This window comes from Podarcis filfolensis (genome assembly GCF_964270895.1).
Source record: "Podarcis filfolensis genome assembly, chromosome: 18".
Taxonomy (NCBI): domain Eukaryota; kingdom Metazoa; phylum Chordata; class Lepidosauria; order Squamata; family Lacertidae; genus Podarcis; species Podarcis filfolensis.
In genome coordinates this window covers 10,781,390-10,793,597 of record NC_139622.1, presented here as the reverse complement: position 1 = coordinate 10,793,597, position 12,208 = coordinate 10,781,390, and the positions used below count along the sequence as shown (strand labels likewise).

At 50.8% G+C, this 12,208-nt stretch overlaps 2 protein-coding genes across 2 annotated transcripts in view; one reads left to right on the top strand and one right to left on the bottom strand.

Moving 5' to 3' along the window:
• RNF126 (ring finger protein 126) overlaps nt 1-12,208 on the bottom strand; it is a 767,042-nt gene that overhangs the window by 451,143 nt on the left and 303,691 nt on the right. The window lies entirely within an intron of this gene.
• Nucleotides 2,556-11,931, top strand: GIPC3 (GIPC PDZ domain containing family member 3). The gene is made up of 6 exons (XM_083594823.1): nt 2,556-3,181; nt 5,846-6,031; nt 7,623-7,803; nt 9,217-9,329; nt 10,184-10,265; nt 11,205-11,931. The coding sequence occupies exons 1-6, from the start codon at nt 2,873-2,875 to the stop codon at nt 11,354-11,356; spliced, it is 1,023 nt and encodes a 340-aa protein (XP_083450949.1). The 5' UTR covers nt 2,556-2,872; the 3' UTR covers nt 11,357-11,931.

Here is a 12,208-nt window from a genome sequence, read left to right as displayed (position 1 = left end):
AGCGAGATGAGCGCCGCAACCCCAGAGTCGGCCACGACTGGACCCAATGGTCAGGGGTCCCTTTACCTTTTACCCGCCTACATTAAGGTTACCAGACGTCCCCATTTCCCTGATTTACAGATCAGTCCTTTGACAAAATCCATCTGTTTATTGGGAAGTTGAAAAGTGTCCCCAAATTCATTGAAAAAAATCTGGTCACCTTAGCCTACATTCTAGCCGGGATTAACATCGCCGGAGGAGGCAAAAACATACCCAGTTCAGCCATGCAACCCCAGAGTTGGCCACGACTGGACCTAATGGTCAGGGATCCCTTTACCTTTACCTTTATCTTGACTGTGAGCCCTGGAAGACCTGCACCCTGGCTGGCTGGCCCTTTTCCCCTCTGGCCTGGGAGAGTGGAGTGCGGACTGACTCCAGCTACAAAAGCTGAGGCTGTTGAACAGATTCTTGGGCTGGAGTATTGTTTACGGGGCGCTGAGAGAGCCATTGCTGTTACAGTGGTACCTCGGGTTACATACGCTTCAGGTTACAGACTCCGCTAACCCAGAAATAGTACCTCAGGTTAAGAACTTTGCTTCAGGATGAGAACAGAAATTGTGCAGCGGCAACAGGAGGTCCCATTAGCTACAGTGGTGCTTCAGGTTAAGAACAGTTTCAGGTTAAGAACGGACCTCTGGAATGAATTAAGTACTTAACCCGAGGTACCACTGTACTGATATTATTGTTGCATCTTTAGTTTTAGATCTTATGATTTACATGGAAACTGTTTCCGTTCGGTTGTGTACTTTTTGATGTGTTTTATTTATTGTTGACGACTTTCGTTATGTTTGTAATTACGTAGATCTTGTCATGTTGGAAGCCAATTTGAGCGTAGCTTCAGCTATGGAAAGGCAGCTTACAAATAAAATTATACAGGTAGGTAGCCATGTTGTTCTGCCGTAGTTGAAACAAAATGAAAAAATTCCTTCCAGTAGCACCTTAGAGACCAACTAGACAGCATCTTAAAAAGCAGAGACATCACCTTGCCAACAAAGGTCCATATAGTTCAAGTTCTGGTTTTCCCAGTAGTGATGTATGGAAGTGAGAGCTGGACCATAAAGAAGGCTGATCGCCAAAGAATTGGTGCTTTTGAATTCTGGTGCTGGAGGAGACTCTGGAGAGTCCCATGGACTGCGAGAAGATCCAACCTCTCCATTCGGAAGGAAATCAGCCCTGACTGGAAGGACAGATCCTGAAGCTGAGGCTCCAAGACTTTGGCCACCTCAGGAGAAGAGAAGACTCCCTGGAAAAGACCCTGATGCTGGGGAAGATGGAGGGCACAAGGAGAAGGGGATAACAGAGGACGAGATGGTGGGACAGTGTTCTCGAAGCTGCCAGCATGAGTTTGACCAAAGTGCGGGAGGCAGTGGAAGACAGGAGGGCCTGGCGTGCTCTGGTCCAGGGGGGCACGAAGAGTCGGACACGACCAAACGACTAAACAACAACAAGTTAGTTATTGGTATGACCTTTCGTGTGCATGCATACCAATATCTGAAGAAGTGTGCATGCAAATAAAATGATGACGATGATGATGATGATAAACGAGGGAGGCGTTCACAGCGAGTTCCTTCACCTCTTTATTCCCCCCTGAATAACAGCACTGCCTTTGGAAATCTCAGAAGTGTTTGAAAGCACAGATATCTGGAACGTTGGAAGAACAGACAAATCTCAGTGGAAAGTGAGCAAACCAAGGGCCAGGGACAGATTTAGGTTTGATGAGGCCCTCAGCTCCTGAAGGTAATGGGGCCCTTTCTATGTCCAGCTGTCCTTTGTCAACAACAAACTGTCGCTGGTTTTTGTGTTGAATCTATGCTATATGGTGATCGATGAACCTAATAGGTATCTCAAGCCATTTGCCCATGTGGCCCTGCAACCAGTCCATGCAGAATGTCGGCACCCTATATATAGAAAGGAGCAAAACAGTGATATTTTAGGGAGCAGGCGGGGCCCATGACTTACCAGGGGTCAGCAAACTTTTTCAGCAGGGGGCCGGTCCACTGTCCCTCAGATTTTGTTGGGGGCCAGACTATATTTTTGAGGGGGGAAATGGACAAATTCCTATGCCCCATAAATAACCCAGAGATGCATTTTAAATAAAAGCACACATTCTACTCATGTAAAAACACGCCGATTCCCAGACCATTTGTGGGCCGGACTGAGAAGGCATTTTGGCCGGATCCGGCCCCCGGGCCTTAGTTTGCCTACCCATAACTTACACCACAGGAGCCTACAGAAACACAAAACACCGTTGCTGTATGTAGGTTTTATTTCATTTGTTTTTTATGTTATATTTTGGAAATGTATATCCAGTTGTTTTTTCTGCTTTAATTTTTTCGGGGGGCCCTAAGCCATAGCATGTTTAGCTTAGATGTAAACCCGGCACTGCGCGGCGAGGCAGAGACATTATTTCCGAAATAAAATAAGGAGCAACCCGGTCTCATGTGTTCCTCCGAAGGTATATCAGGAAAAAACATCTGCTGTCCCAAGAGAGTCTCGCAGCAGCAGCAGCTGGGGACAGGGGATAAACAGAACCGGGAATTATTTGCAAAGGACCATACGCTGAGGGGTGCAGGGTTTGGATGCCAGAGCCCTGCCACCCTTCCACCCCACAGCCGTGACCCCCTTCGGCTCAGACACGGCACCCTTGGGGCACAGCTTGCCTAACTGAATTCTCCGCTGGAAGGTGGGTGCGATTGGGTTTCCGGGCTCTGTGCCAACACCCGGCTCGCCTTACGTCTCTGCCATTCCACCTGGAGGCCAGGGGCATCAATAATTCAACCGGGGCGATCGTCTCCCGTTGTCCGGGTGAGGGGGGACGGAGGGGGGCCCCCCAATGCTGCGTAGGGCCAAGCGACCGAACCGGGAAGGAGACGCCGAACGGCAAGGAGGGACGCCGATGGAGAACGGTGTGTCCCGGGAAACCGGGGGCTCCCAGGCCTCGTCCTCTTCATCCGAAGGGGGCCGGGGCACCCCAGGGCAGAGCGGGGGCACCCCGGCACCCCGCCAGCCCCGCGTGAGACCCCGACTCGTCTTCCACACCCAGCTGGCCCACGGAAGCCCCACCGGGAAGATTGAAGGCTTCACCAATGTCAAGGAGCTGTATGCCAAAATCGCAGAGGTCTTCGACATCTCCCCCACAGAGGTGAGGCCTTTCTGGGGGTGCTGGGGGGGGGTCGGGGAGGAGAAATTTGGTTCGTAAGAAGAGACTCGCTCGCGCAATCGAACACCCTGTTCCATCCCCTCCAACGTTTCTCCCCTGAAAAGAGGGACGTCCTATTCCATCCCCTCCAACGTTTCTCCCCTGAAAAGAGGGACGCCCTATTCCATCCCCTCCAACGTTTCTCCCCTGAAAAGAGGGATGTCCTATTCCATCCCCTCCAACGTTTCTCCCCTGAAAATAGGAACGTCCTATTCCATCCCCTCCAACGTTTCTCCCGTGAAAATAAGGACATATTTTTCCATCCCCTCCAACGTTTCTCCTGTGAAAATAGGGACGTCCTATTCCATCCCCTCCAATGTTTCTCTTGTGAAAAGAGGGACGTCCTATTCCATCCCCTCCAACGTTTCTCCCCTGAAAAGAGGGACGTCCTATTCCATCCCCTCCAACGTTTCTCCCCTGAAAATAGGGACGTCCTATTCCATCCCCTCCAACGTTTCTCCCGTGAAAACAGGGACGTCCTAAGGAAAAGCGGGACATTGGAGGATCAAATCAGAAACTGGGACAGCTTGCGTAAATCCAGGACTGTCCCTGGAAAATAGGGACATTTGGAGGGTCTGCTGTTCTCACATGGATAACCCACAAGTAGGATTCGAACACAAGACCCCTCTTCCCTCCTGCAGCTTCCAGAAACTGATATTTGGAATTCTTGCTGGCTCCCCCCAAGAACGCGGCCTCTATTTTCACGGCAAGCCTTTCACCCTCCATGCATTTATCCCATCCTCTTTTAAAGCCATCCAATTTGGTGGCCGTCCCTTGTCCCCTGTGGCAAGGAGTCCCCTAGATTAACTCTGTGCTGCGTGAAGGAGTCCTTTCTTTTACTGGCCTGGAAACTTCTGACATTCGCCGGACGGCCCCAAAGTTTTAGAGTCAGGAGAGAGGGAGTAAGGGCACACTGCTTCTCCGAATTTTGCACCCAGTTTGATGAGGCCGGATTTAGGTCTAAGCTACTGAAGGTAATGGGGCCCTTTCTATTTCCAGCTGTCCTTTGTCAACAACAGATTGTCACCATTTTTTGTGTTGAATTTATGCTATATGGTAATTGATGGAGCTAATACGTATCGAAAGCCATTTGCCCATGTTGCTCTGCAACCAGTCCATGCAGAATGTAGGCACCCTATATATAGGTAAAGGTAAAGGGACCGCTGAGCATTAGGTCCAGTCGTGGCCGACTCTGGGGTTGCGGCGCTCATCTCGCTTTACTGGCCGAGGGAGCCGGCGTACAGCTTCCGGGTCATGTGGCCAGCAGGACTAAGCCGCTTCTGGCGAACCAGAGCAGGCACGGAAACGCCGTTTACCTTCCCGCCGGAGCGGTACCTATTTATCTACTTGCACTTTGACGTGCTTTCGAACTGCTAGGTTGGCAGGAGCAGGGACCAAGCAACAGGAGCTCAGCCCGTCATTGCGGGGATTCGAACCACCGACCTTCTGATCGGCAAGTCCTAGGCTCTGTGGTTTAACCCACAGCGCCACCCGCGTCCCACCCTATATATAGAAAGGAGCAAACCAGGGATATTTTAGGGAACAGGCGGGGCCCATGACTTACACCATAGGAGCCTACATAACACAAAACACAGCTGTACGTAGGTTTTATTTTACTTCTTTTTTTATCTTATATTTTGGAAATGTACATCCAGGTTTTTTCCCCTTTAAATATTTTGGGGGCCCCCAAGAGAGCAGGGCACTAAGCTATAGCTTGTTTTTTAAAAAGGTAAAGGGACCCCTGACAGTTAAGTCCAGTCGCGGACGACTCTGGGGTTGCGGTGCTCATTTTGCTTTACAGGCCGAGGGAGCCGACGTTTGTCCGCAGGCAGTTTTTCCAGCAGGACTAAACCGCTTCTGGTGCATGATGGAAACCAGAGCGCATGGAAATGCCGTTTACCTTCCCGCTGGAGTGGTACCTGTTTATCTACTTGAACTGGTGTGCTTTCAAACTGCTAGTTTGGCAGGAGCTGGGGCGGAGCAACGGGAGCTCACCCCGTCGCGGGGATTCGAACCGCCGACCTTCTGATCGGCAAGCCCAAGAGGCTCTGTGGTTTAGACCACAGCGCCACCCGCGTCCCTATATAGCTTGTTTAGCTTATATGTAAATCCGGCACTGTGTGTGGGTTAAACCACAGAGCCTAGGGCTTACCAATCAGAAGGTCGGCGGTTCGAATCCCCACGACGGGGTGAGCTCCCTTTGCTCGATCCCTGCTCCTGCCAACCTAGCAGTTCGAAAGCACATCAAAGTGCAAGTAGATCAATAGGTACCACTCCGGCGGGAAGGTAAACGGCGTTTCCGTGCGCTGCTCTGGTTCACCAGAAGCGGCTTAGTCCTGCTGGCCACATGACCCGGAAGCTGTACGCCGGCTCCCTCGGACAGTAAAGCGAGATGAGCGCCGCAACCCCAGAGTCGGCCACGACTGGACCTAATGGCCAGGGGTCCCTTTACGTTTACCCTGAACCCTTTTTGCTTCTCTATCTCTCTCTCCCTCCACAACCCCCTTTTGTCTCCCTCGCCTCTTTTTCGACATCCCCACCCCAAACCCTTGCTGGCCAACCCCGCCGGGGAGAAAACCTTAAGCGTGGATCCGTTCTCTCCCCCAGATCCTTTTCTGCACACTGAACACTCACAAGGTGGACATGCAGAAACTGCTCGGAGGCCAGATAGGTCTGGAAGACTTCATCTTCGCCCACATCCGCGGCGAGACGAAGGAGGTGGAGGTGACGAAGACGGAGGATGCTCTGGGTCTCACCATCACAGATAACGGAGCCGGATGTGCCTTCATCAAGGTCAGGATGAGGCCAGAGAAGGTTATGTCGGGAGATCTGAGTACAGTGGTACCTCGGGTTACATACACTTCAGGTTACAGACTCCGCTAACTCAGAAATAGTGCTTCAGGTTAAGAACTTTGCTTCAGGATGAGAACAGAAATCGTGCTCCGTCGGCGCGGCAGCAGCAGGAGGCCCCATTAGCTAAAGTGGTGCTTCAGGTTAAGAACAGTTTCAGGTTAAGTACGGACCTCCGGAACAAATTAAGGACTTAACCCGAGGTACCACTGTAGCTGAAAATGCAACTTTTCCTCCTTGTAAAGTTGAATGACTGTACACATCATTTTCATTATCATTATTACTATTAAATCCATTTTATTTATTTATACTTTATGTATTTATTTATACTTTTCAAGTTTATGCAGGCCGATTGGAAATCTAAATATGAGCAATTGCATGAACTTTTGTTGCATTTTAATGACATATTGTTGTTATTTTTATTAGATGTTTTGTGATCGTGTTTTCTTTAATACAGTGGTACCTTGGTTCTCAAACTTAATCCGGTCCGGAAGTCCGTGCCAAAACCAAAGCGTTCCAAAACCAAGGCGCACTTTCCCCTAGAAAGTAAGGCACAACGGATTAATCCATTCCAGACTTTTAAAACAACCCCTAAAACAGCCATCGAACATGGATTTTACTATCTAACAAGACCACTGATCCATAAAATGAAAGCGATAAACAATGTACTGCAGTCACACAATCGATCCATCAGTAGCTGAACTGGGTTCCACACAGTCACCAAAACAAAACAAAAAGAGCCACAAAAACGCAAAATAAATAGCAAAAACACAGCGTAACACTCAAAATTCAGCTTCCGAAAAAAGTTTGCAAACCAGAACACTTACCTCCGGGTTTGCAGCGTTTGGGTTCCAAGTTATTTGAGTACCAAGGCGTTTGAGAACCAAGGGACCGCTGTACACATCGTTTTCAGGTAATTTGTTTTTTTTAAGTTCGACAGGCTGTGTCTCTTAAATGGGACGGCGTGCCAGAAATTTAGCTGATGGTGCATGCACTCCCTTAACCTTGTTGTTGTTTAGTCGTTTAGTTGTGTCCAACTCTTCGTGACCCCCTGGACGCCAGGCCCTCCTGTCTTCCACTACCTCCCGCAGTTTGGTCAAACTCATCTTGGCCACTTCGAGAACACTGTCCCACCATCTCGTCCTCTGTCGTCTCCTTCTCCTTGTGCCCTCCATCTTTCCCAACATCAGTGTCTTTTCCAGGGAGTCTTCTCTTCTCCTGAGGTGGCCAAAGTCTTGGAGCCTCAGCTTCAGGATCTGTCCTTCCAGTGAGCACTCAGGGCTGATTTCCTTCTGAATGGAGAGGTTTGATCTTCTTGCAGTCCTTGGGACTCTCAAGAGTCTCCTCCAGCACCAGAATTCAAAAGCATCCATTCTTCGGCCATCAGCCTTCTTTACGGTCCAGGTCTCACTTCCATACATCACTACTGGGAAAACCAGAGCTTGAACTATACAGACCTTTGTCGGCAAGGTGATGTCTCTGCTTTTTAAGATGCTGCCTAGGTTTGTCATCGCTTTTCTCCCTTAACCTACAGCGCATCAAAGAGGGCAGCATTATCAACCGCATCCCGGTCGTGTGCGTCGGAGACAGCATCGAGGCCATCAACGACCAAACCATCGTCGGGTGCCGCCACTACGAAGTTGCCAAGATGTTGCGTGAAATGCCGAAAGCCCAGCCCTTCACCCTGCGCCTTGTGGAGCCTAAAAGGGCCTTTGGTGAGTTTGGGGGAAAGGAAGACCCCCCTCAAGGGGGGCTGGGGAGAGGCAGTGGCCGGAGTGTGTGTGGATTTTGCACAGGGGTAGAAAGGGACGCAGGTGGTGCTGTGGGTTAAACCACAGAGCCTAGGACTTGCCGATCAGAAGGTCGGCGGTTTGAATCCCCGCAATGACGGGGTGAGCTCCCGTTGCTCGGTCCCTGCTCCTGCCCGCCTAGCAGTTCGAAAGCTTGTCAAAGTGCAAGTAAATAAATAGGTACCGCTCCGGCGGGAAGGTAAACGGCGTTTCCGTGCGCTGCTCTGGTTCGCCAGAAGCGGCTTAGTCTTGCTGGCCACATGACCCAGAAGCTGTACGCCGGCTCCCTCAGCCAGTAAAGTGAGATGAGTGCCGCAACCCCAGAGTCGGTCATGACTGGACCTGATGGTCAGGGGTCCCTTTACCTTTACCTAGACCTCAGCCTCCAGTGTACTTGGGAATGGATGGTCCTGAATGGGTCATTGTGCCCCTGAAGGACCAGGTGCGCAGCCTGGGAGTCATTCTGGACTCACAACTGTCCATGGAGGTGCAGGTCAATTCTATGTCCAGGGCAGCTCCATCTGGTACACAGGATGAGACCCTCCCTGCCCGCAGACTGTATGACCAGAGTGGTGCATGCTCTGGTTATCTCCCGCTTGCACTACTGCCATGAGCTCTCCGTGGGGCTACCTTTGAAGGTGACCCGGAAACTGCAACTAATCCAGAATGCGGCCGCCAGACTGGGGACTGGGAGCAGCCGCCGAGACCATATAACACCGGTCCTGAAAGACCTACATTGGCTCCCAGGGCATTTACGAGCACAATTCAAAGTGTTGGCGCTGACCTTTAAAGCCCTAAATGGCCCAGTAGACCTGAAGGAGCATCTCCACCCCCATCGTCCATCCCGGACATGGAGGTCCAGCTCCAAGGGCCTTCTGGTGGTTCCCTCATTGCGAGAAGTGAAGCTACAGGGAAGCAGGCAGAGGGCCTTCTCGGTGGTGGCGCCTGCCCTGCGGAACGCCCTCCCACCAGATGTCAAAGAAATAAACAACTACCTGACTTTTAGAAGACATCTGAAGGCAGCCCTGTTTAGGGAAGCTTTTAATGTTTAATGGGTTATTGTATTTTAGTGTTCTGTTGGGAGCCGCCCAGAGTGGCTGGGGAAACCCAGCCAGATGGGTGGGGTATAAATAATCTGCTGCCAGGTGGGCTGAGAACCCCCCAAAAGTTTCAAAGAGCGAGCCGGGGGCCGCGCAATATTCCACAGCGATTTGCGCGCCCTGGATGCGAGTGTGTCGCGCAGCATGCAAGTTAGACGGCAGCTGGCCAGAAACAGGATTGAGTTTGTCAAAGCAACCTAACTTATCGAAGCGATGCCCTCCTTTTGCTGCTTCCTAGACATGATCAGCCAGAGAACACGAAGCAACAAAGTGCCCAGCGAGGGGAAAGTGGCCAGCGGGAAGGAGACACTGCGGCTACGAGCCAAGGGCAGCGCCACGTTGGAGGAGGCAGTGAGTCGGTCCGAGTCCCAGTTTTGGTCCGTGGTCCGTCCCGGCTTCGGAGGTGTCGAAACAGCTCCTTGCCAAGGGTGCAAGGGAGCTTAGGCTCGCCTCTCCTTCTGTCCCAGCCCATTCCCTATGATTTTTCTCCCACTGCTTTCCCGAAAAATCGCAGAATTGTAAATTGGGAACGGGCCCCATCTAGTCCAGATGTCCCCAAACTCAGCCCTCCAGACGATTCTCCCGTAAAAATAGGGACGTCCTATTCCATCCCCTCCAACATTTCTCCCCTAAAAATGGGGACGTCCTATTCCATCCCCTCCAACGTTTCTCCCCTAAAAATAGGGACGTCCTATTCCATCCCCTCCAACGTTTCTCCCCTAAAAATAGGGACGTCCTATTCCATCCTCTCCAACGTTTCTCCCCTGAAAATAGGGACATCCTATTCCATCCCCTCCAACGTTTCTCCCGTGAAAACAGGGACGTCCTATTCCATCCCCTCCGACGTTTCTCCCCTGAAAATAGGGACGTCCTATTCCATCCCCTCCAATGTTTCTCCCCTGAAAATAGGGACGTCCTATTCCATCCCCTCCAATGTTTCTCCTGTGAAAATAGCAAAAGCATGATATTCTGGGATCAAGACAGAAACCGGGACGGCTTCTGTAAATCCGAGACTTTCCGTGGAAAACAGGGACACTTGTAGGGTCTGCAAAAGGTCCACCCCATACGACACGTCGCCCCCCTGGCAGCCTTTGCATTTCCCAACCTTGTTTGATACGTGACATCTTCTGGGACTTTGCCCACCCATCCCAAGCCACGGCCTGGGGGGCCACGAAGCTGACCTCCCCCCTTTCTCCCGCTTGCAGCCCAGCGAGCGTGAGGAAGAAGCCGCCGGGAAAGTCGACGACCTCCTGGAGAGTTATATGGGGATCCGAGACGTGGAACTGGGTGAGTGGAGAGGGGCAGGTCTCACGCCCTTTGAGACCCCCAGAGAGTCGGTCAGCCTGGGGGTGGGGGGCCGCGATCCTGAGCTGGGTGGGACAATGGACCCAGGAGAGACCTGGGTTCAGAATCTGCCATGCATCAGAAGGTCGGCAGTTCGAATCCCTGCGACGGGGTGAGCTCCCGTTGCTCGGTCCCTGCTCCTGCCAACCTAGCAGTTCGAAAGCACGTCAGAGTGCAAGTAGATAAATAGGTACCGCTCCGGCGGGAAGGTCAACAGCGTTTCCGTGCGCTGCTCTGGTTCGCCAGAAGCGGTTCAGTCCTGCTGGCCACATGACCCGGAAGCTGTACGACGGCTCCCTTGGCCAGTAAAGCGAGATGAGCGCCACAATCCCAGAGTCGGCCACGACTGGACCTAATGGTCAGGGGTCCATTTACCTTTACCATTGCAGACACGTGGTTTATATACTGAACGTATGTGTTTGCCTTGTACATTTATGAACATTTATTTTATATATATATATATTTGCTCTATAAGACTCACTTTTCCCCTCCTAAAAAGTAAGGGGAAATGTGTGTGCTTCTTATGGAGCGAATGCAGGCTGCGCAGCTATGCCAGAAGCCAGAAAAGCAAGAGAGATTGCTGCTTTCACTGCACAGCGATCCCTCTTGCTGCTCTGGCTTCTGAGATTCAGAATATTTTTTTTCTTGTTTTCCTCCTCCAAAAACTAGGTGCATCTTGTGGTCTGGTGCGTCTTATAGAGCAAAAAAATATGGTATATATAAGACCTTAGAATTCCTATAACAAAAGAATCGTAGAGTCGGAAGGGGGGACACCCCGGGGTCATCTAGGCTGACCCGCTGCAACGCAGGACTCTTAATGCCCCTGAATGGTAAATTTGGCAATGGGAAACTTCTCTGGTGCCTTCCTTTCATGTCTTGCAGCCTCGAGCATGGTGGAAATGGCCAAGGGACGGCAGGGCTCCGAAGATTTCGCCCGCGGCCTGGATCTCCTTCTGGGCGAATTTGCCTTCCCTGAGGAGTTTGTCGCTGAGGTCTGGAGAACCATCTGCGAGGCCAAGGGCAGCCCCAAGTAGAGGCGAAGATCTTCTGTCTCTCCATCCTTATCTGTCTTCCGCTAGGCTTCCTGCGCCTCTTATCCCGGCCGGTTTTTTCAAGGTCTTTGGTTTCCATCCAGACACACAAACACTGACACCCAAACTCGTTTTTCTCTTTCTTTTTTTAAGAAAGGAAAGAAAAGCAGAATTAATCTGCAGATCTTGTTTGTTCATTTTTTTAAAGAAGCGCCCATCTCATATCCTCCGATGAAAATAGGGACGTCCTATTCCATAATGATACAGTGGTACCTCGGGTTAAGTACTTAATTCGTTCCGAAGGTCCGTACTTAACCTGAAACTGTTCTTAATTTGAGGTACCACTTTAGCTAATGGGGCCTCCTGCTGCCGCCGCATGATTTCTGTTCTCATCCTGAAGCAAAGTTCTTAACCCGAGGTACTATTTCTGAGTTAGCGGAGTCTGTAACCTGAAGCGTATGTAACCCGAGGTACCACTGTAATAGTAATAGTTTTATTATCTATACCCAGGCTGAGTTGCCCCAGCTACTCTGGGCAACTTCCAGCATATATAAAAACATAATAAAACGTGAAACTTTAAAATTTCCCTGTACAGGGCTGCTTTCAGATGTCTTCTAAAGGTTGTCAAGTTACTTATCTCCTTGGCTCAGGGTTGCATAATTCCATACCTTCCAATGTTTATCCAACAAAAATAGGGACGTCCTATTCCATCCCCTCCAACGTTTCTCCCCTGAAAAGAGGGACGTCCTATTCCATCCCCTCCAACGTTTCTCCCCTGAAAATAGGGACGTCCTATTCCATCCCCTCCAACGTTTCTCCCCTGAAAATAGGGACGTCCTATTCCATCTCCTCCAC

Coding starts and splice junctions, on each gene's coding strand:
- GIPC3 (XM_083594823.1), top strand. CDS start 2,873: ATGCTGCGTAGGGCCAAGCGACCGAACCGGGAAGGAGACGCCGAACGG. Junction 7,804..9,216: donor GGAGCCTAAAAGGGCCTTTG/GTGAGTTTGGGG, acceptor GCTGCTTCCTAG/ACATGATCAGCCAGAGAACA. Junction 9,330..10,183: donor GCGCCACGTTGGAGGAGGCA/GTGAGTCGGTCC, acceptor TCCCGCTTGCAG/CCCAGCGAGCGTGAGGAAGA.